Genomic DNA, 23,153 nt, shown 5'->3' with positions numbered 1-23,153 from the left:
TGAAGTATAAACATGCAGGTTTATTAAATGTGTGTTGACTATAGGAATGTAGCTCAAGTGTTAGAGCTCGATTGACATGTTTCAGGTTTATTTTAGTACACATACGCACTCTTATTTCCATATAACTAAATAAAAGGCCTCATATGTTAACAGGAGCTGACTGGGAAATAGGAATGAAGCTGGATTTTCAAAGTAAAAGCCCAGAGATGGTAATAAGACCTTACCACGAAACATGGGAATCAATGGCACACACCAAGCATCAGATAAGCACACACACACACACACACACACACTGACTCTGCTCACTTCTCTCTCTCTCTCTCAGTGTCTCTCTATCTCTTTCTCTCTCAAACCACACACATTCAAAACTTCTCCAGAGGAATTTTCTAGTCATTTGTATCTGGAATAAACAAGTGGTTTGTTGCTCATAATTTGGAAGATTCACAACAGAAAATATATATAATATAATACAATATCAACAAGAAGGCCACTAGATCTGGATTATTATTTGGAACTGCACCAAATTGCACACACTCATAATTATCAGTCCCCTAAACATGCCTGATTGAAACCCATGAATAATTCTCTGAGAAATCAACAAAATGTGGGAAAACTCCTCATCTTCCAATGTTACAGAAAGTGTTAAAAATGTTCTGGAGCTGCAGGAATATTTAATGAGTTCATTGACCCATATCCCGTTCTCCCACCAAGTTTTGTGGAAATCTGTCCTACATAATATATTTTGTAGTTTTACCAACAAACAGAAAGCATTGCCCTAGGCAGAGGTAATAAACTACACCTAATAGATTCACTGTAGTGAATTCATCAAATCACAGTTAAGTGTCACTGGGATAGTTTCAATAGTTTCAAGCCTGTTAAACTCCATCTACAAGTTAGAAGTTCAATCAGAGTGCATGCTACTTCACATGAGCTGGCAACGTGGCAGAAAACACATCAGCCAGATGTCTTCAATGTAAAATGATGGTCTGTTAATGAGGATAACACAGAGGAAACTGGAATGATCTATGTAAATGGTTGTGACTCAGTTGAAATAACAGTCAAACAGTATCACCAGGACAAGGAAAATACAATGTTTTTAAACTACTACAGAGAAAATATATAAGATAATGATAGGAAAATTGTCTTTGGTCTCAGATGAAAAAGGAAAATAAAATAAAATGTATGGGACAGGATATCAAATACAAAAATTGAGCTGAAATAGGCCAAAAAAGCAGGCGAGACAAAAAAATAAGTGGGGCATGTTTTTCCTTCTGTGGTCTAGAAAATGTGCTATGATTTCTTTTTTGTGCAACCAACAAAAGCTTCGTCTCAACTTCCAATTGTTTGATGTTTTCTGGAAGAACTCCAATCAATAAGACAGTGCCCATGTTTCAGGCTTAATGGTTGGTGTATTTATTTCTGTAAGAGATAAAAGATTTATGTTAGTGGGTCTGCACATTTACAGACTATCACAAACCCCTGAGTTATTAAAGAGAGACTGGAATCCTACTTATTCAAATGGAATCAGATGTCCTCGCTGAATCTTATTCTTCTTTGGCATCACCCTCAGTCCTAAAGTCTCATATTTTAAAAGTTCTCACTGTCTGCTCATTGAAGCTCTGTGTGAAATCAGCCATGTTTAGACTGATATGAGAATTTGCTGATCCAAGTAAACATCCCGATCTAGTGAATTTAAATGTTGTTTCATAAGGGGACCATTGGCCCTTACAGATCTATGTGTTAGTGTCATTCTGGTTTAGTTTCTCTAAAAGAAAGCAAAGGATAATTAACAATTTACCACAAATTCACTTTTTATGATACAAAAGTGACATATATATAAAAAGTATATTTCATTTATTGTCTTGAATTGGCCTCATTTGACTATTGTAACTCAGTTCTTAAAAGCAGAGAAAGGACTAAAGGGGTTGCAGTCAGTCAGTGGGCCACACAGAATATTACATAACTGAGGATAAACTGAGAATCCCTGGATAGAGAGGGTGTGTGTGTGTGTGTGTGTGTGTGTGTGTGTGTGTGTGTGTGTATGTTTGAAACCTAGTCTATGTTTAAGATATAAGAACATGTGGTACATTGATTTTGTTGGACTGTAGTGAAACTGCAAAGATTGATATTGATCAATTGAGAAACCAGTTTTAACCTTGTTACTACTCTGGAATCCAGGAAAGACAAATAGCAACCACACACCACATCACACACTCCTCTTTCCATGCTTAATTTGAAATCTGTCCATTCTAATGTGGTCTGAGACAAATTCCCTCAGGGCTCAGGGCACAACAATAACTCGAGCACAATACAAGCTTCATATTCAAATATGCAACAAAAGGAAAAAGTAATATCAATCACCATGTAAAGCTATGTATTGTGTTCTGCTCTGTCCTGTATGCATTCATATTTTAATGTTAATACGATATATCTAAATAGCTTAATTAGACCCAAACAGAGCTATTTGGCCAAAAACACAACAGCAATGCACCACCACCATGGAATCAGTGGCAGCATCAGGTTGGTTTTAGAAGATATATGAATGTAAATGTTAAATTATGAGGAATCCTGGAGGCAAATAGTCAGTAAACAGATGCAAATTGTTTAGTTTCTTCCTGAACAGTTTTCAACTTGTCCTTATGTCTAACATGTCTTCTATTATGTCTCACATTATAAAAATTACTTAACAGTCTCAGGGAAAATAAATTGTTGGAACAGATGCATGCATCCCCAATGTCATCAACGGCGCCTGGTATGCAGAGCGAACCCCCCAGTGAGAAAAAAAAAAGATCTCGACTGCCAGACTCTGCTGCTAATCTTCAAGTGCCTGAAGTATTCAGCCAGACCTTCACAGTGGAGAGGCTCCTGAGATCACAACATGTAAACAAGTGTTGTTGTGTTAAGTTATTTTTGTTGCTGTTTTTATCGCTGTAGATACAGAGCCCCAGTGGTGGCAGGTGCGAGCGCAACACTAGGTGGTTGGGTGCCTCACACACACACACAGACACACACACACACTCACACATGCATGCTTGTGTATATCAACAAAAACACATTCAGACACACTGTGCTCAGCGGGGCTTTAGCGACACCAGATTGCACGTTCATGGTGTCAAACGGTCAGGCTGCTGAGCTCAGTGTGCAGCTGATGTACACTTCACAGGGAATCGAGAAGTTATGGACCAAAACACAGATGCTTTTCTTATTTTTTGTCTTGGAGCACTGATTAAAATCTAATCTGTAACAGTGAATAATGCAACAACAGTAAATAATATACAGCAGCTGCATTATTTTCATATCTAAACCATAAACAAGTCGCTGGGGGCTGTTGGGTAAAGCAGAAAGAGCAGAAAAATAATGCATTCCATTAAAAAAAAAGGTTTGGGCTGAAGCTCCGTCTTATTACTATCCAATATGAGACTGACCTCTTCCTGCTGAACTCTTTGGCTGGCTTTATTAGTTCAAAGAAAGCTTTCGCTGTGTGTTTGTGTGTATGTGTGTCAGATGCATTGTGGGTAGGAGGGACTCTCACAACACTCCCACAATCCCCTGGGGGTTGAGAACCTTGCTGGATGCTTCAGCCACACCAGATGAAGCTCTTTTCCCCTCTTTGCCCTGCATGTTGCCAGGCCACCTGTCTGCTCCTCAGATATAAACAGTCTCTCACTTTCTCATACAGTTCTATTCTACTTCCTTTTGCCCCTCTGTCTCTGTTCTCTTTATTGTTTTCTATTTTTACCTTTCTTCACAGTGCCTTCCTGTTTCAGTAATCTCTTATGACATTATTTAATTCATTCTGCCATGACACTTTCATTAGGGTAATAAGCCCTGATTAATTTCAGTGGGTGGGAAAAAGAGGGGACGGCCTGAATGTAAATGTGGCGCTTTACCAAATGAGCGAGCGGTGGAGGAGTTGGCTGGGCAGGGAGTCCTGTCATCTATCAGTCGCCTCTCACTGTCCTGAGGGTTTTCCTCCTCTCTCACTGAGGCAAAACTCCAGTTTCATATGTGAGATTTGCAAATCCCCTCCGAACACATGGCTGCAATTAAACAAGTCAAATGATATTCATATTCTTGCCGCACACAAACAAATGAGCACAGCACCTGCGTGCGCTCACAATAGAGTCTGCCGAGCAATGATCTTGCCAAGTTTCAAGGACGAGCGCAGAAAGAGCAGACTTCTGAAATAATTATTACAACCTAGATTCAAGCAATAATCTGGAACCTAGACAGGGTGAAAACAGAGACAGAATAAAACAAAGCAGATCGAAGGCTTTGATGTTTAGATGGGATTGAAGCCTATACCATACACATCACTGCAATAAAATGATCCCATCCAACACTGACGTTATTAGTTCCAGTGTGCTGCAGAGCTCAGAGGACAGGCCGCATGTCACAGTTTGAAGTCTGCATTGACAGCACCTGATCTTATTGAATATCTTCAAAGGGAAAATAAAGGCAGGGGGCATACAAAGAATCATAGACTACCTGTAAATGCCCAGGCAGCCAAACATTCTAAACACACAAATAAAAATAGCAACTGTATGTAGACAAATAAAAACAGCACATGCACAAATCTCTCCATCTCTCTCTTTTAGCAGCAAATATGAGATGATGCATGACCTGTAATCTGCAGGCATGAAGTAATCTGAGTGAATGTGCATTTGGATTATCCGTCTGGAACGGTCTAATCTGAAACACTTCTCACACTGGTTGAGTGAGAGGTCATTAAAGAACCTCAGCTATGTGGAGAAGCAACGTATTAGTGGTTGCTTCAGTGTTGTGGGGATGGTTTGTAGCAGAAATTGTGTTCCTGTGGACATGATAGCTACAAATTATCTGTAGTATTTTTACTTCCTTCTCGCTGGCTCATTGGCTGCTCTTAAAGCTCCTCTTACACCTTCATCCGAGATTCACTTTTATCATCACGATGTGTTACATGACAGTTGCTATGACAGGTCTACCTCCCTGATCAGATTCAGGATGTGCAGACTGACGTTTCTGTTCAACCTATTTTGCATCACACTTCCTTGTTGACTGCAACATATATTTATCTCATCCCTCATACTTTTAAAATTTGCAAACAACAACCAAAAGATTACCTGAATATATAACCCATATCAGTATGTTACCTCTTTGTGATAGTGATGGGAAACAGTTAAATTAAGCCTGTGTATTAGGAGTTTAGATACTATTTGATGTGTTGCTGTCTTGCAAGAAATATTGTTCCATAAAAGCAAAGACAGCCAGCGTTTTTGAAACAGGTTCTTTCCATATGCCATAAGCCCTACTTTTAAATCACAGGCATAATAAATAATTATGCATATTATGTTTTTGTTATTTAAAATCATTTTAAGTGAGGCACTTAATTGTACTTTATAATTATCACACTTGTCTTTAAAACTACTGCTTTTTTATTGTCTTTTAACTGCTTGTTTGTGCACACGGTCCTGAGAAATGAAAATTTGTTCCATTGTGTGTTTTACAGATAGCTGGAATGACATGAAACGATAATAAGGACCAATATCAGTATCAGGAACCTTTGAGGGGAAAACATTATGATAGGATTCAGTTGATTATGCAAAATGTAATAACACTATCAGAAGAAAAATCTTGTCATTCATCACATATTTGCTTATTACAAAAACTTGTCTTTGTAAAATCTCCCTGGGTGAGATATATTTTCATTCAGTGTATTTTTCAGAGACTGACATCGAACTCTTGGCCAAATCTAACATTTGAGGATGACAATTTCACTGCAAAGACAATAGTACCTTGACCTCTACATGTTTGCCACATAGAGTGTTTTAGTTTTTGCTCTCTGTGTTGCAGCTGTGTGACTGACTGCATGTTCTATCTCTGATGTTGAGTCTTTGGGGATTCAATTCCCAGATAGGGAACAAGTAGATGCGCTGTTACATGGGAAATTCAATCAAACGGAATTAATGCAAGTGACCCCAGCTGCAAATGCTCACAGAGCATCCACATTCAACACACACACTCATTAACACAGAAGATTGTGCATATATGTAGTTTTGCAGTCTTACATATTCACACACACTTTTTACAGGAAATGACACATTCCTAACAGGAGATGATAATGCTCTCATCCTTGCATCATTCCATTTGCTCATGTCCCATATGTGCCTGCCTTGTTAGAATTCAGTCCTTCTGTACGTCTGCATTCACTTCAGTGAGTCACAGAGGGAGAGTATATCCCTCCTGTCTAAATAAAGCCTTGGTTAAAAGAGGGAAAACATCCTGAAATAGGCTTTCACATATCGTCCATATATATGTCATTATATTTTATTGTTCTTTATGCTCTGTCAAAGTCAGTGATTTGATTTTCCAGAATTATTTTTTACTTTATGTGATGGTTTAATAAATATTTGATATGATACAACTACTGTATAGAAGCAGCAAAGAAAACATGGACATTGGAGCATATTTTTTGAACATGTTAGATTATGTACAATATTTCAAGAACACCTAAAGGGAATTTTGGTACAAACATTTACTTGTACTCAAGGTACACTTTTTGCTTTGAGAGGGCTTTACCTTAAAGGAATAGATCACCGAAAGATTTAAATTCACTCATCACCTCACCACTATGGGTGGGTGAAGTGTCTGAGTCCAAAAAACACTTTTGGGGTTTCAGGGGTAAACAGCGTTGCAGCTAAATCCAATATCCAAGTGTCCGCAAGCCCCGACATTTATATTCGACTTGAAACAGCATCATTTAACCCATGTTTTTTAGCCTAAATGTCCTCTGTTATCCTCCTCTGGACCCATGTTCGTGCGTGGGTCACTTAGACTCAAAGATGAATCCTGCAAGGTTTAACGAAACAACAGCAGCAGCAACAGTTTTTTAGGAAGTAGTGAGTTCTCTTTGTTTACCATTCAAATGCCTCATGAACCAAAAGACATGGATTTCCAACTGTCAAGGTTCATGCTTCTTTTTTTGATTTCTGACACCTTATATCAACTTACCCTACAACAGAAGACAGTTTCCCACTTTGTGCCTTCACATCTCTGTTGGACAAATTATCTTTGGGTTTTTATTGTATTTGGATGTGAAGTTACAGTTTTTGTAAAAGCAACACAGATGTTTTAGCAAATAATGAGCTTAACCTCACAATAAAGGGGAAGAAGCTGCAGACTGGAGACACAATTTACATAAGAACAATTGGGTTTTTAGGCCAGTCCTCTTCTCCTCACTAACAGTGAAGATTGGAGGAGTTATCTGACAACATTCAAAGTTGTATTAAATTGAAATGGACAAGATTTGCCCAAACACCCAGAGGAGGCTTGGAAGATGAAAAGCACTTCTTACAAAACCCAAATTCTTATCTCTCTTTGAGTTATGTGGGTTGACTGACTGCGGGACGTCTGGAGTGAATGACAGGAATAATGTTACATTTATACTGCATATGCAGGCCAGTGTAAGATTTTTTTAAAAGTTGATATTCTGTCAACGTACAGTGATTTGGAGGGAAAATGTCATGACCGTGTTACAAATTCTAAACATTTCTCTGTTATTTACAGTCTTTGAGCCGAGCTGTGTTCTGCAGCCTGCAAATTTCACCCTGCAGGAAAACTGCATATGTCAAATTCATATGTCAAATAAGCTTTAATTTCATTTCATATTTATCGCTGAAGTTCATATCGATGTTTTAACAGCAGAAATATTAATTTGATCTTCAGAGAGTGCTCCAGAGGAAACTTTCGGGAAAACGACCTTCACTAATGTGAGTGGAACATTGTGTCTAGAGCTCTGTCAGAATATTTAATGTGATTATGTTTGTACCTGAAGATGTAGATATCCTGTTTAGATGACCTTCAGGCACATTGGCTCCTCAGGCTGAAATCAGACATTGACTTGACATTCACAGTTCCATATGAAATGACACTTTTTCTCTTAAGCAAATATGTCCCTAAATATTCAAGAAGGCAGCGAAGGAAAAAGACAGTTTGCAGTATAGCTCCCTTTGCAACCCTGTGAGTGGGACTCCAACATTATTTTAACACCAAAGTGAATCTTCTGGTGATGCCTGGAGTCATGTTTGACTTGTGTGACTTCAGATAATGAAAATGGTTTATGGTTACCCCTGAAAAGAAAGTTTTCATCAGCATTTATTTGTTGGTAAACAGGATTAGACAAGAACTACTGAACTGATTTCCAAAGAAGTTTATGGGGGTTGGGATATGGCCCAAAGAAGAACCCACTCCATTCTGGAGTGAATAAATGGGCAGATCATTGATTTTCTTTTTCACTTTCTTCGCAGTGTTTCTACCAGAATTAATTAAATCCATGATGTAGCACATGACAAACAAATTAATCAGAAATTTTGATTATTAATAATAATAATAATAATATATTATAATTATTATTGTATCTTTACAATATTTGAGTGGTTAGGTTTTTATACATTTAAAAATATATTTTACATATATTTTTGGGGGGAGCCTGCAATCGGTCAGTTATATGTGCCAAGTCACAGTTGTAAGATAGGGCTTTGTTTTAAAAATTTTGTGAATTTCAGACATTTTTACAGATAGTGATCTGTAGTTATATAATATCAAACCATCTATTTGATGATTAAGTGGCCAATCAGCCTTGACTGAGGAACGCGCCTTGCCAGGCACTCCGACTTTTGCTGGTGTAATTTAAGCAATTTCAATATGTATATGGTGACATCTGGTGGTGTGACACTGGCCCAGCACTGACTGTGGTCCAGATGAAAGAAAAGTAGTCTTATCCTTGTGAGAGTTAAAAAAATCAAGAAAATTAAATATAGCAGAAATAATTATTTTGAGCTTGTGTTCTTTCAGTTGATTTCACAAACAAGGAAATAAAGAGATGCAGTGAGACTGTGAATTGAAGTGTTAACATAAAGTTTCTTTGTATATTAAAAAATGTAATATGTATGAACAGACCGTATTTAATAGAGTTGAAAGACAATTGATATTTATGTGAATTGTATCATGGGTTATCAGAGATTAAAAAACAACTGCAAAAATATTTTATACTCCCCAACCACCACCAACATGGCAAGTGTATAATAAACCATTTATACCCCAAATTTAAAATGTCATAGAAAATACACAAACTCACACTGTCACCCTCACGTAATCAATAGACCCAGTAACATTTTTATAGACTGGAGTAATCCACATGTTACACAGTCCTGGAGTAGTTATAAACAGGCCCATCTATGTCTCTCCTTCAAAAACAAACACAAGCATTGAACAGGGCTGTTGTTTGTGTCACTCTTCACTTGCCGTCCCCGCCTGCCTTCTCCTTGCTCTTGTCCCTGGGAATACGGCCCATATTGTAAAACTCTGGGTTCGGCCGCATGTCGGTGAGGTGGGCGAGCCGGTTGGACATGGCAAAGAACGCAGAGATGGCAGCGATGTCCCAGGCATCCTCACGGTCAAAGCCCACTTCCTCTAAAGACTGGAAGTGCTTCTCCGTAATGGTGTCGCTGCGGCACACGGCCATTGCAAAGTCCAGCATGGCGCGCTCCCTAGGTCCCAGCTCTGCGTTCTCATAGTTAGTAATAACCTGGATGAAGGCAGGGAGAGGACAGATTAGAGGAAATATTTTGTTTTACAGTAAGGAAGGAAAGCAAACAACAGAATACATTTGTTATAAAAAGGAGAAATATATGGATGTTAAAATGTCAATGACTATAATATAATACATATAAAAAAGGAACAAGAAAGATATATTTCTCCTTTTCTTCTCATTTAAAACACCCATGCCTGATGTTAGCTGGTTTCTTTGTGCGGGAGGATTACACAAAAACTACTGAACATATTTCCACAAAGCTTGGTGGAAGGATGGGACATAGGCCAAGAAAGAAAACATAACATTTTGGCATGGATCTGGGATTTTTTTTCTTTTCCTCTTTCTTAACCATTGCGAGAGAGACATTTTCACAGATAAAAACAGGCATATTTAGGGGCCTGATATCAATGGCTAACGATCAGTAAAAGGTGATACCTGATCAGACAGAGTGGGCTTCTTGGAGTAGATGCGGTGCAGTGCACTGTGGGATACCACACAGTAAAGACACTTGTTGTGAATGCTGGTTGCGACTACGATCAGCTCACGATCTGCCTTGGTTAAACTGCCTGGAAGACATTAGACACTGAGTTAATGTGAAATAAGGAAAAACAACACACAACACATACAAACTAACGACACATAGTGTATGACACACTCCTGCATGATATGTAACTGATATCTTGCATAACTTGCCGATCCTGTCACACAGTGATGGAACTGAGTCAAAATTGGCCCTTATAGCTATAGATAGACATATAGATATATATATACACACAGACACATATATATACACACACACACACACCTGTCTCCTTGTTCATTAGTTCGTTGTAGTAAGAAAAGAAAGCTCTGAACTCTGCAGGCCTGTGAGAGAGCACTTTGAAGACATTTGGCAAAAAGCCTCCCTGTGGACACACAAGCACAATTAGGTATTAAAACAAATGCAGCAAAGTTGAATGTCTCACTCATTCATGTGTTTGTTTATTTCTACCTTAGACTCAACCTCCTCCATGAGCTCCACTACATCATAAGGCAAGTCTTTCTTGTTGGGGACTGGATAGCGGCTGATTTTCTCCGGAGGGGGGTCACCGGACAGAAGTCTGGTTCCCGCAGCTGCAGCCACCTTCCCCCGGGACCGGAGCGCCGCCTGGCCGTGGAACCGGAGAGGAACATGGGTGTCAAACGGAGACAGGATCAAAGACGACCAGGAGAAAGTGAGAGAACATACGAGTACTTACAAGCTGCGTGAACACAGGGGGACGGAACAACTTGGAGATGAGGTTACTCGCCATGTCATAGCCTGGAACTTGCACAGGTACGGAGTCCCGGAAGAGTCAGATCTCAGCGAGAATGTTTGCTTTCTTGTTTTGTCGCAGGACGTTTACAGGGAAGTGGCAGGAGGGCGTGTCCAAACAAACAAGACGAGAGATTATTGATACATCTGTCACGATCATAATATAATAATATAATCAGCCTACGTCCTACAATCCAACCCATCACATATTGACTGACATCACGATTACATGCATGTGAAGTTTGGACAAACTGATGATCAGAGGCAGATTCATTTATCAATCCAAGGAAACAAGTCCAGTGGTTTTATATTAAAAAAATATGTGTTGACATCAGCGGACTGACCAATCACAGAGCAGCACTGAGCCAAGCCCGCTGTCTGCCATCCTCTTGCACTATCCCTCCACACCGCTAGGGGACAGGCTGTGTGTGTGGAGGGGACTCTGACGCCATATTTTGCTTCTATTGTCTATTGTTTAGAGTCGAAATATATAATTAATCAATGCTTATAAAAGTTATTTAGTTATATAGCATCATATTCATGAGCATGTGTGTGGATAGTATGAGATCTTTATTCCAGAGACCGAACTCTTCCTGAAAGACAACGGTCTGATTTCATCGATGGTCGACCCGCTGACCCGGAAGAGACTGCGTAGCGAATAAGCGTCAGGCTTTTATTCATTGACTCAAATTCAGTTGTTGTAAGTTTTCAAAACAATAATATTAACCGGGGTGTAATTGGGCATCACATCCGAGATGTTTTACCATGTAAGTATGAGTGTAATTCTCACTGCACGAGCTGGCTAATGGCGTTTACTTTAGAAAGCGTCACCGTCAACGCTGCTTGGTTAGCATTGCTAATGTAGCTGAACAGAACTTCTCCACGTTCGTTTTTGTTTTGATGACATGCGGACACATTCGTTTGTCCCTCTTTCGTTGCATGAACGACACGCGGTCTCACGTTCATACGCGTTTAAAACAGTGTTTAGTTCCTATTGTTGCATCATTAATAACGGAAACCTTGTCTTGTACGTACTTTTTGTGCTCACAGATTTCGTTGGAGCATGAAATCTTGCTCCACCCGAGGTACTTTGGTCCGAACCTCCTCAACACCGTGAAGCAGAAGCTTTTCACAGAGGTGGAGGGAACCTGCACTGGCAAGTGAGTGGCTGCAACACTCAGTTATATGCAGGATATTTAAATGCAATGGTTTGATCAACTTTGTTGAAAATATATGGATCAGATTAGTAAAGTTCAGCGATCTTAAATCACATGAATTATATATTAGTTAACTCTATTCTGGTGTTAACTGTTTTGGGATTGTTGATGCTATTTAACCTATTGGATCATGTTTTGTTAAAATAGTTTAAACCTTATTTTGTACACATTTTTACTTATAATTAATCAATTGTGTTTAAAATCAAAAGTTTAAGTTGGACCATTAAAAAATAGCAACTTAAATAGCAAAGTAGATGGATGTTCTTGTTTTCTGTTTGTTTTGACATTTTAAATTACCATGCAAATATGAATACACACTATAAATACATTAGTGTTGTATTCATATTCCAGCATGGATATGAAACATTCATGTTGTTAATTTTTTCTCTTTCAGGTATGGCTTTGTGATTGCAGTCACAACCATTGACAACATTGGGGCAGGTGTAATCCAGCCAGGCAGAGGGTTTGTCCTGTACCCAGTCAAGTATAAGGCCATTGTGTTCCGCCCATTCAAGGGGGAAGTGGTGGACGCTGTGGTCACTCAAGTCAACAAGGTGAGCAAGAGGGCAGTGCATGTTTAGAAGCTGCTGTACGGATGTCTTGAACGTTCTTAATTCTTATATGATGAAAGTATTTTAATTGCCTCTGTACAAGGGGGAGGTAATATATCAGTTTGACTCCGCATTGCTTGATAAGGTTTTGTGTGTATGAGATGTATGCATATACTTCAGAGGAATCTGTACTGTTGTTTGAATGGTTATTTTATTTGCTAACATGTGTGTTCACGTGTGTAAACTGATACCAGTTTGATAAAGTGGAATAGAGGAATTTATTATTGAATATGTACGATATTCAAACTTTATTTTATATTTCACTGTTTCTTACAGGTTGGATTGTTCACAGAAATTGGTCCCATGTCTTGCTTCATCTCTCGCCATGTGAGTCCATGTAACATTTATAGTTGTTGCCTGCATTGGTTGCCCTGGTTTATATTAATATCCTATATCTTGTCTTTTCTTTTTTTCAGTCCATCCCTTCAGAAATGGAGTTTGACCCCAATTCCAACCCTCCTTGTTATAAGACAGTTGATGAGGTAAGAATATTCAGTGTTATTTGTGTTATTTTGTAGAACAAAAAATGCAACCTTCGGTTGAAAATATTTTCCTCTTTTTGGTTTTAACAGCTTTTTAAAATGAAACAGTCAATGAAAAAATCTAGATCATTGTAGTTAAACTTTTTTCCTCTGTTCTCTTCAAGGACATTGTTATCCAGCAAGATGATGAGATCCGGCTCAAGATTGTGGGAACAAGAGTGGATAAAAATGACATTGTAAGTGTATTATTTCTTTAACAAAGATATGGAGCAATGTTTCCACATCGATACAGAAAAAGATGTGTGACTATATGTCAAATGTTACATTGTGATTCGTAGAAATAACACAGTGTACGTTGCTTTTTATTTGTTTTTCAGTTTGCTATTGGATCTCTCATGGATGACTATCTTGGTGAGTATCATACCTCAGAACACTGTCATACAGATGGTAGATGTGCTCATTAGACGGTCATTAATTGCAATATAGCAAATGTAGGAGTCCTGAGGCTTGTATACCCTGGATATCTCTTTGTTATTTGGTCTCACTAAGCCTAACAACCTCGCTAGGTCCGCTTAGCATCTCCCGAACGCCTCCATGTAGAAGTGCTTAATCACCTCTCTCGTTAGATGATAACAGCATACAAAAACACAATGAAATGGCTTTGACTAAACTGCAGCCCAGATGAAACAAAATGCTTAAAAAGAGGGTGTCTTTCTTCACGAGAGTGCACGCCTGTTGTGGAGCTGGCCTACTGCAATAAAGAGGACAGTTCTGGTCCAGTCTCCACACATGTTTGCCATCCTGTGAAACCCTTTCATGATTGCCCCATTAAGCTCTACAGGATCTTCCTTGAATGTTAATGCCATTTTTCAATTGGTCAGAAGCCAGTGTTTTTCTACACTTTTATCTCTAACATGATCAGCTCTGGATTTGGTTTGGTGCTCAGTATAGGGCACCATGGCGATTTAACCTGATACCAGAAGATGATGCAACAAGAAGTTGCCTCACTAACCACAAATCCTGCTTTGTAGTACTGGCCTTGTTAATTGAATGTGTGTTGTTTTTTTGTTCTGCGATTGTTAATTGAACTCCCCGTCCTCTTTTTTTTTTTCAGGTCTTGTGAGCTGATTCACACCACAGGATGCACAGGGAACATTTTATGTAGTAGTGTCTTTCTTTGTTGTAATGAATATTTTTCTACTGTGATTGATGTGGTTTGGTGACAGGCAGTGAAGCCCACAGTTTATTTTGTTTTATTATCACGCTGTACAGACTGTATTTCTCCTTTTTTATTGGAAGCCATGCATTTAGTCTCTCTTTCATACGGAATTCATAATTTCCATCTCAGCTATGTTTGTTATTTTGTATGTAGGAAGTAATAAAGTATTTTATTTGTTCTTATATATATATATATATCTTTGTCTTTTTTAAGTAACTACATTCATATATTTTTTATTTTTTTTTAAATCTGTTGTAACGTGCTGAAACGTGGCACCGCTTCACCCCTACGTACAAATCCAGAGCCGAAATGTGAACGCGGAAGTGTCACGGGCGCGCACGTCTTTTGGGCGTAAATACGTCAGAGGAGCGCGCCCTCGCTCTTTCTTTCTCTCGTCCTGAAGATGGCGGCAGGGGTGAGTAAGATGGAGAAATGGCCACAGATGAAGCTGCGTGTGAACTTTCTGACTCAATCCGTCGAACATCGGTCGCATCTGGGCTCTTATTGAATATATCTCGGTCTGAGCCGTGTCCTGGGTGTGAGATGGGGCAGATTAAGTGTGTATTTAAGGAGATGTTCATTCAGTCTTCATTCAGCTAGCTTGTGCTACACTGACGTAGCATTGAAAGTGAATGACGCCCCTCTCCTGACGCAGGCTAGTGCCACGTTACCTTTAACAATTTTCATTCTGTGAAAATTACCTGCTACATTTTTAAATATCCACCTTTAATCCGTTTGGTTCTCGACCGGTTTGGTTTTGTTTTCTATGTAGCTTTCGGGTTTTGCTTGTCTACGAACGAGTATGATGCTAGTTAGCCTTAGAAGCTAACAAATAGCCACGTGAAAACCTTTGGGTTTTGTTTGTTGGTTCGTGCCCAAAACTACATTCGGTTGTGGTGGGTCGCTTTTGTAAGATTTATTTAGCCGTCTTTCAGCGTGTCACCATTGTCTCCTTCATTTCCAATTTTTAAAACGTGGCTAACATCAGGTTTTAAATGGCTTCATTCATTTGCGTCATTAAAACTCAAAGTCCCATCATGCCCTCTAACTGGAGTGATGGCTCGATGACCCAGTTTTCCTCTGGACGTTTCAATTATTTAACCATGTACTTTAACATCGATATGAAAACATCTTAAGGCCAAGTAAACATGTAGCAGTCCTGTTTACAAAATTGTGCCAAATTATTTCTAATTAAATTATTTTATTTTCATTTGCAGCAATCATTTCAGTGTTGTCTCCTTCTTTCAGACTCTGTACTCGTACCCAGAGAACTGGCGGGCGTTCAAGGCCCAGATTGCAGCCCAGTACAGTGGCGCTCGCCTCAAAGTCGCCAGCAGCTCCCCTGCCTTCACCTTCGGGCAGACGAACCGCACTCCTGCCTTCCTCAGCAACTTCCCTCTGGGCAAGGTGAGTGCTACTGGTTTGTTGGTTTACAGGGATTGTCTCTGTTTAGCTGTTACTCTAGTTGCAATGTTAGGAATGAATATAACCAAAGGCTGTGTATCTTCCTTGCGCCAACTCATTCAGTTTAAACTGGTTTGACTGCACTACCGTGTGGCAAGCCAATCTGCTCTTGCACACAACTCCTTGATTCTGCTGTTATAATAAACCAAATGAGCCACGTTGTTTTTTTGCAGGTCCCCGCCTACCAGGGAGATGACGGCTTCTGTCTGTTTGAGAGCAATGCCATTGCTCATTACCGTAAGTCTCAAATTAATTAATAATCAAATGCCTAGTTTTACCCACTCTAGGTTAGGATGTTCATCCAGAACAGTGATTCTCAACCTGGGGGGTTGCAAGATAATATCTGGTGGTGACATCTAGATGGTTAAGATAAAGATATTGATACAATATTCTCAACTAGTGATAGGATATGCTTCAGAAGGGGCATTGAGGGTGTGTTTGAGAGTCAGTCCTATTGTTCATGAGTTGGTGCTTGGGCCTTTACAAGTAACTTAGACTTCCATGTATGGCCACAACTCTGACACTGTGGCGTGAAACAGCTGCCTGGTCAGGCTGAGGGGTAAAGAAAAAAAATCACAAAGTATTGTGTTACCACATGGTTTAAGGAAACAGTTTCATTGAAGATTAATGTATGTCAAAGGCTTAGTAATGGTGGCATGTGTCTGTCCAGTCAGTGAAATTGAATTCAGATTCTTAAAATATTACTTTGTTTTCACAGTAGACAATGCATTTTTCACTGTAGAGGTGGGCCAACAGTGAGCCAGCATGTGTAGCATATGGTAAAAGGAATACGTTGGACCACTAAATGTTCGATATGCCTGTTATGAAGCTTTAATGTTCTTGTGGTCTTGAAGGGACATATTAATGTTGTAGTACACTGTTAGGCTAGTTAAATCCACTTGGTCAAATTTTTTTTTTTTAAATTGATTTCTAAAATGTCTAATTTTCTATTTCCAGTGAGCAATGAGGCCCTTCGTGGTGCCACTCCCCAGGCTGCTGCCCAGGTGCTGCAGTGGGTGAGCTTCGCTGACTCTGAGATCATCCCTCCAGCCAGCGCGTGGGTCTTCCCCACTCTCGGAATCATGCAGTTCAACAAGCAGGTATCTTGCTCAGCATTTCTTGGACAAACATAAGACTTAAATGATTATTTGTTGGAAAGTGGATGCCACTTGGCCAGAGTGTACTGCCCTGCTGTTGTGACTTGGCACTTAATTATATAGTAGGTTTCAAATGTAAGCCTGCATTGTCATGTTTTTATCTGTGTCTGTGCAGGCCACAGAGCAGGCCAAGGAGGACGTGAAGAAAGTGCTTACAGTGCTGAACCACCACCTGAACACCCGTACGTTCCTTGTGGGAGAGAGGGTCAGCCTTGCTGACATCACTGTGGTCTGCTCCATCCTCTGGCTCTACAAACAGGTTTGATGTGCACACAGCAGATAACATTAACACAGCCACACACTCAATGGTCAATTTTTATAATCTGTGTAGTGATTTGAGTCTATGCTCTTTCTAAAGATTTAAACTCTTCTTTCTAACGTCTAGGTCCTTGAGCCTTCTTTCCGTCAGCCTTACCCCAACGTGACCCGCTGGTTTGTCACCTGCGTCAACCAGCCCCAGTTCAAGGCTGTCCTCGGAGAGGTCAAGCTGTGTGAAAAGATGGCCCAGTTTGACGGTAATTTAACACTGATGACGTCAAACAGCACACTTAATTAGCACATGACTACTCTTTTGAAGGGTGAAATTAATAATTTTCTGTTGCTAAATTCTTCATTTTTTTTTTACATCAAAATGGGTGTTATGCAAACTGTGTCAAATTGCTTGGAATAGTTTGCTTTTTATTTCCCAAGTCCTTCCCAGAGAGTAGCCCCAGGGAAGACTAATCCAAAGACATTAAACATGTCTTTCATTGTTCTGTTTGTCCAGCCAAAAAGTTTGCAGAGATGCAGCCCAAGAAAGAGTCCCCCCCTAAGAAAGAGAAGGCACCAAAAGAGGCAGCCAAGCCCCAGGAGAAGAAAGAGAAGAAAAAGGAAGAGAAAAAGCCTGACCCAGAAGAGATGGATGACTGTGATGCTGTTTTGGCTGCAGAGCCCAAAGCCAAGGACCCCTTTGCACACCTGCCAAAGAGGTAAACGTCTGCAGGCTGTCCTTGTCTTTGGGGTTAGTTTTTGGTATGAATTTTCATTTTTGCCCTTCAGATTTGTCTCATGTCTAGCTAACAATTTAAATGTTTATGAATAAGCAGATTGTCACATGTGTTCTACATCAAGAATGTGGATAAGGCCTTGATCCATCTGATCACTTCAGCAAATTATTTGAGTACTGTCCCCTCTAGTTAAAATGAGTACTAATTATTAGGTGTATGTCACATTGAATTTTTCACAAGGGAAGGTGTTTGGTGTACACACCATGTGTTTGGCAGTAACAGGCCTGTACACCATTAAGGAAACTCTCCTCTGGGGAAAGCTGTGTGCCCCCCTCCCCTGTCTTTGGGCAAGGCAGTGTCCAGATATGGCACCAAGTCTTAATCTGACAGGGGAAGAGAAACAGAACCATGTTCATCCCAGTCATCTCTGTTTCAGTGAGTTAAAGGCTGGTTCATGCTATGGGCACATTTAACAAAAAATAAACGGATTTGTGGTTTGAATTGGTTCATGCTGAGGCCACAAACAATATTATACTGACCTCACATTGTCATTCCCTCTCCTTATATGTGTAGACAGCAGATGTGTATATGACCTGATCTTTTCTGTATTTTAGCCCATTTGTTATGGATGAGTTCAAGAGGAAGTACTCCAACGAGGACACCCTGACAGTAGCCCTTCCCCACTTCTGGGAAAACTTCGACAAAGAGGGGTACTCCATCTGGTACGGCCAGTACAAATACCCAGAGGAGCTTACACTGACATTTAAGAGCTGCAACCTTATCACAGGTGAGACTCGGCAGTAGCCATCTGAACAAATGCATTGATCTAAGGAAGTAACTGTTTTTATGTGACTGCACAGACAATGGTTTTATAAATTAATGTTATAATAATGTATACATTTTTTTTTTCATTTGTTGAAGTTGTCTCCTATTATGTAAACAGAACACAATAAGTGATCAGTAGAATGTCATCATATTTTACCATGACCTTCCTCACCTGCATGCTTCATAGATAACTTCCATGTGACCTTGTAAAGAGATGTGCTTAAGTGTGATGTCTGTCAGACTTAATCATTAAAATGGCAGTTTACATTGTGTTCATATATCTTAAATGGTCAGTAAATCTGTTTTTTTTTTCCTAGTACGTGTTTTGACCTATTTTTATTTATTTTATTATTTTAATGGATTTTGAGTTGGGCATATAGAATACTTATACATTAGCTATAGGTCAGTGATTATGGTCTTAAGTTACTGTGTATCTCTTACATCTCTTTAGTGTAAGTTTGACCCATATTTCAGTGAAGTGGATTTCTGGCACACAGATTATAAGTAAATATGGTGTGAGTGCTGCTTAAGAATGATTTTAAAGCAGCAGCCACTGCTTCCCTTAACGTTTTACTAAAGATATTCAATTCAGTCCCTCTTAGTAGGAAAATAGGAGTCTAATTGGCTGATCAATAAACATTTATTGCACAATGTTTTCTGTTATTAAATAATACACACCTCCACTATAATGGGAGTCATCTCTGTGGTAAAAGCATTGTGTCCCCTGTCATTGGGCAAGGCGGTGTCCATTTATGGCACAAAGTCTTAATCTGACGGGGGAAGAAAAACTTGAGACCACATTCATCCCAGTCAACTCTGTTTGTGAGTAAAAGGCTGGTTCATGCTGTGGTCACAGTAAGATACACTGACTGAGATACTGAAATGTTGCTCTATTAGGTTATTTTAGTTGGAGCCTTTTTGTCAATTACTGAAATGCTGACGGAGTGGATCATCTGTAAAACCTAAATTATATTGCTAATGGTGCCTTGTTTACGGTCAAGTACAATTTCTTCCACATCGGGAATTCTTGTCGCTATTCATTAAAATGTCCATGACTCAAATGTCCTCTTCGTTAATTAACAGGTATGTTCCAGCGCCTGGACAAACTGAGAAAGAATGCCTTTGCCAGTGTCATCTTGTTTGGCACCAACAATGACAGCTGCATCTCTGGTCTGTGGATTTTCAGAGGCCAAGAGCTGGCCTTCCCTGTAAGTTTTCAAAATCTTGGAACACATCTCATGTCGTTTTGCCTTGATAACATGTGTGCTCTCCAGCATTTACTGGTTTCATACAAAGATGGTATGTTGGCATAATTGATGGACTAATGTCCTCCTTAGCTGCTTCTTAAAATGTGCAAGATATTTTGTTGTCAGGATATACATGGTCTGGCTGAAGGTCTAGCGTATTGTCTCATTCTTTTAAACATCCTTTAAAAATACGACTTGAAATGTAAGAGATTATAATTGTTGGGGGGAAATAGACCTGCACTACAGGAGTCCCTCTGTGGTGAAAAGTGGTGTCCCCTGTCATTGGGCAAGGCAGTGTCCATTCATGGCACCAAGTCTTAATCTGATGGGGGGAAAAAAAACTTGAGACCATATTCATCCCAGTCACCTCTGCTTGTGAGTAAAAGGCTGGTTCATGCTATGGGCACATTTAACAATGTCATAGATTCAAAATTTAGATTTCAGTTGTAAATTGAGTTGTCTGTACTACTTAAATTTGAACTTCTCTGGATTGTATCTCGAAATTACATGGTGTGAGATGAAGAAAATTAGTCTCATTGATAAATTCTTTGCCTGCATCTTGCATGATCTGCATTTGAATGCACTCTATTTGAAGTTTTCCCTGTTGAATATGCTGACCTGAGTACTCAGTCATCTGATTATCAGTGGTGTTGATACGTTATCTGCTGTTTAAACCTGCAGGCTAATTAGCTCCCATTCATATTACTCACTGTTCTGTTTCATCCTCCCCCAGCTGTCCCCAGACTGGCAGATTGACTATGAATCATACGACTGGCGCAAGCTGGATCCAGACAGTGAAGACTGCAAGACCATGGTGAAGGAGTACTTTGCCTGGGAGGGAGACTTTAAGCATGTGGGTAAAGCCTTCAACCAGGGCAAGATCTTCAAGTGAGCAGGACTCTGGGACAGGATGGTGTAAAGAAAGCACTCAGCGCTTCAGCTCTTCAAAACATAAACCTATGGACTTTCAGCCAACGCGTGCTTACCTAACTTCAAGAATGACTTGGAACGACAGTGTTTAAAGACAAATGAAATATTTCAGTGGCCCCAAACTGTTTTTTTTTTTTGTTCGACCTGCGAAATAAAGCATTTTTCTTAATGCCATCTGTGGGATTTCATGTCTGGTGTATGACTTCATTCTAAATGTTTTTGTTTCCAGTGATAACCCAATCTACAAACTCATTAAAGTTTCTAAATCCTTTCTGTTCAAGAGAACCAGCCAGGGAAAAAGACAAATTGGGAAAATGTAATTATTTGCTCCACATATAGATCATTAAATGCACTTGCACAGTAATTGACAGCAGCGCATATTGTTCATTAAATTTCTATTCAAGAATTTATAGTTGCAATTGCGACAGCTTTAGAGTGTATTCATTTGGTGAGCTGACTCACTGTTGTGCAACAGTGCACACCAATGACTACACCCAACATTTAAACTGGGTGTGGTCGGATGTAATCTCACATCTAAACTGAAAGCTTTTTAGCTTAATCAAAGGACTAACATTTAAGATTTACTTCATGCACTTCTTTCTGCTTAGCTTATTTGTGAATGAGCAAATAAACATAGCATGAAGAAAACTCCTTTGCTTTTCACCCAATCAGTTCCCTGTGGAACAGTGTTGGTTGCAGTACCCTCTGCTGTCTGCAGAGGTCAGACAAAGCCTTATCACTGAGAAACTTGAATGAGGCTCACCCAGCAGAGAACAAACGAGAGGCCAGAGATCTGTGGTTTGCACAAACTGAGACAAGAATGTCATCTGCTTTAAACTATGGGCTCTTGTTTTGATGTTGCTTGTGCTTCCCCAAGGAGAGGAAGCCTAGAACAAATCTTAATGAAAAACAGTCAAAAACACAAAACTTACTTAAGAACCCTCTTGAACAAGACCTTTGCCATAAAGTTTATCAAAACTTTAGTTTAATCCATGTACATGAAGTACAAGCATAGACTGTGTTGTGCAAGACAGAAATGCAGTTAGAGAATTAATCATTCACTTGATGTGACGGGCAGACATAAAAGATCTTTTGGTTTGATCACACCCAGCTCAAAGTGAAAATTACCTGTTTCAGAGCCTACCTCTGTAAGATGGTATTCTTATTCCCATTTACAGGAAGAGACCATGAAAAGACCATTTCAAGTGTCAAAACATCCTTTAATTTTCTATTTTTCATCACGATCGAAGACAAACATGTTTATGACGCTTTATCTGAATTTCATCTGTGCCAGGTCAACAATGCTGTGAGTGTGAAGACAAAGGACTTGATTTAATCGGACACACCCAACTGTATGAAAGTTTGTGCACAACACTTTGGATCATTTGTTGTGTGTTTGCACACCTGCAGCCAGGCTTATATTTTCACCACTGCCATAACTGATTTCTTTGTTCAGTTCTTTGTTTGTTCAGTACAAAAACCAGGACACCTGGACCCACCCATATAATATTTAGTGATGTTAACATTATGAATTCACATGATCTTGAAATATACCTTTGTGATGTTGGGTAACATTTAGAACAGTTATCTTTTGTTTAGTTCTGAGGTTTAGAAAATCCTGGGTGGGTCTCTGTTTCTGACACACTCACATACAAGAGAGATGCACATCCCGGAGTGAGTCAGATGTGTCATTTTTTCCAGCTTACTAAGCATGATTCAAGATCACTTTGGCCCCACCATCCACCGTAGTACTGAATCAGGGAGGCCATTTTAGTTTGTTCTGTGGTCTCATGGAAATCTGAAAATGGAAATGTTCCCATAACAGTGAAGCGCCCAAGTCCTTGAACACATGACTCACCCATCCTGTGGATCACGGTGGAAGAGGGCTGTAACTTGAGCAAATAACTTCAGCTTCACCCACAGCATTGCAGCAGTTACAGCACTGCTGACAGCTAACCCTTTGATTGCCGAAGGAGTGGCAGTACAAAGGCTGTTTCATCTCACTGATACATTTAATGTCAGCACAACACACACAGTTCTACGACTTTTGAGGTGATTTTCTTATGCAAAAGTAGCATCACAAAGTCCATAAAATACTCACATCCTTGTTTGTACCAAGTAACTGCAGAGTTAAAAAGCTAAACTAAAGT

The 23,153-nt window shown here is 39.6% G+C and overlaps 3 protein-coding genes across 6 annotated transcripts; 2 read left to right on the top strand and 1 right to left on the bottom strand.

The window, feature by feature from the left end:
* Positions 1-8,878: 8,878 nt before the first annotated feature.
* LOC109626391 (uncharacterized) lies at positions 8,879-11,228 on the bottom strand. Of its 4 annotated transcripts, none has more exons than XM_069531427.1 (6): positions 11,210-11,228; positions 10,810-10,932; positions 10,563-10,718; positions 10,377-10,476; positions 10,007-10,137; positions 8,879-9,565 (listed from the first exon to the last, which is right to left on the bottom strand). In XM_069531427.1, the coding sequence occupies exons 2-6, from the start codon at positions 10,861-10,863 to the stop codon at positions 9,275-9,277; spliced, it is 732 nt and encodes a 243-aa protein (XP_069387528.1). In that variant the 5' UTR covers positions 10,864-10,932; positions 11,210-11,228; the 3' UTR covers positions 8,879-9,274. The 4 variants fall into 4 exon arrangements, with proteins under 4 accessions (XP_069387528.1, XP_069387527.1, XP_069387526.1 ...); XM_069531426.1 differs by lacking the exon at positions 11,210-11,228 and adding an exon at positions 11,095-11,113; XM_069531425.1 differs by lacking the exon at positions 11,210-11,228 and adding an exon at positions 11,084-11,102.
* A 42-nt stretch (positions 11,229-11,270) lies between these two features.
* On the top strand, positions 11,271-14,578 carry polr2g (RNA polymerase II subunit G). Its single transcript, XM_020082311.2, has 8 exons — positions 11,271-11,632; positions 11,916-12,025; positions 12,477-12,636; positions 12,970-13,020; positions 13,110-13,175; positions 13,340-13,411; positions 13,553-13,586; positions 14,290-14,578. The coding sequence occupies exons 1-8, from the start codon at positions 11,621-11,623 to the stop codon at positions 14,301-14,303; spliced, it is 519 nt and encodes a 172-aa protein (XP_019937870.1). The 5' UTR covers positions 11,271-11,620; the 3' UTR covers positions 14,304-14,578.
* Positions 14,579-14,587: 9 nt separating this feature from the next.
* On the top strand, positions 14,588-21,177 carry eef1g (eukaryotic translation elongation factor 1 gamma). Its single transcript, XM_020082283.2, has 10 exons — positions 14,588-14,809; positions 15,643-15,801; positions 16,032-16,095; positions 16,816-16,958; positions 17,131-17,274; positions 17,401-17,530; positions 17,782-17,983; positions 18,616-18,788; positions 19,910-20,034; positions 20,807-21,177. The coding sequence occupies exons 1-10, from the start codon at positions 14,798-14,800 to the stop codon at positions 20,963-20,965; spliced, it is 1,311 nt and encodes a 436-aa protein (XP_019937842.1). The 5' UTR covers positions 14,588-14,797; the 3' UTR covers positions 20,966-21,177.
* The last annotated feature ends 1,976 nt before the right edge of the window (positions 21,178-23,153 follow it).

Source organism: Paralichthys olivaceus, chromosome 9 (assembly GCF_024713975.1).
Source record: "Paralichthys olivaceus isolate ysfri-2021 chromosome 9, ASM2471397v2, whole genome shotgun sequence".
NCBI lineage: Eukaryota > Metazoa > Chordata > Actinopteri > Pleuronectiformes > Paralichthyidae > Paralichthys > Paralichthys olivaceus.
The sequence above is the reverse complement of the archived record's forward strand: the minus strand, read 5'-3'. Positions and strand labels throughout refer to the sequence as shown.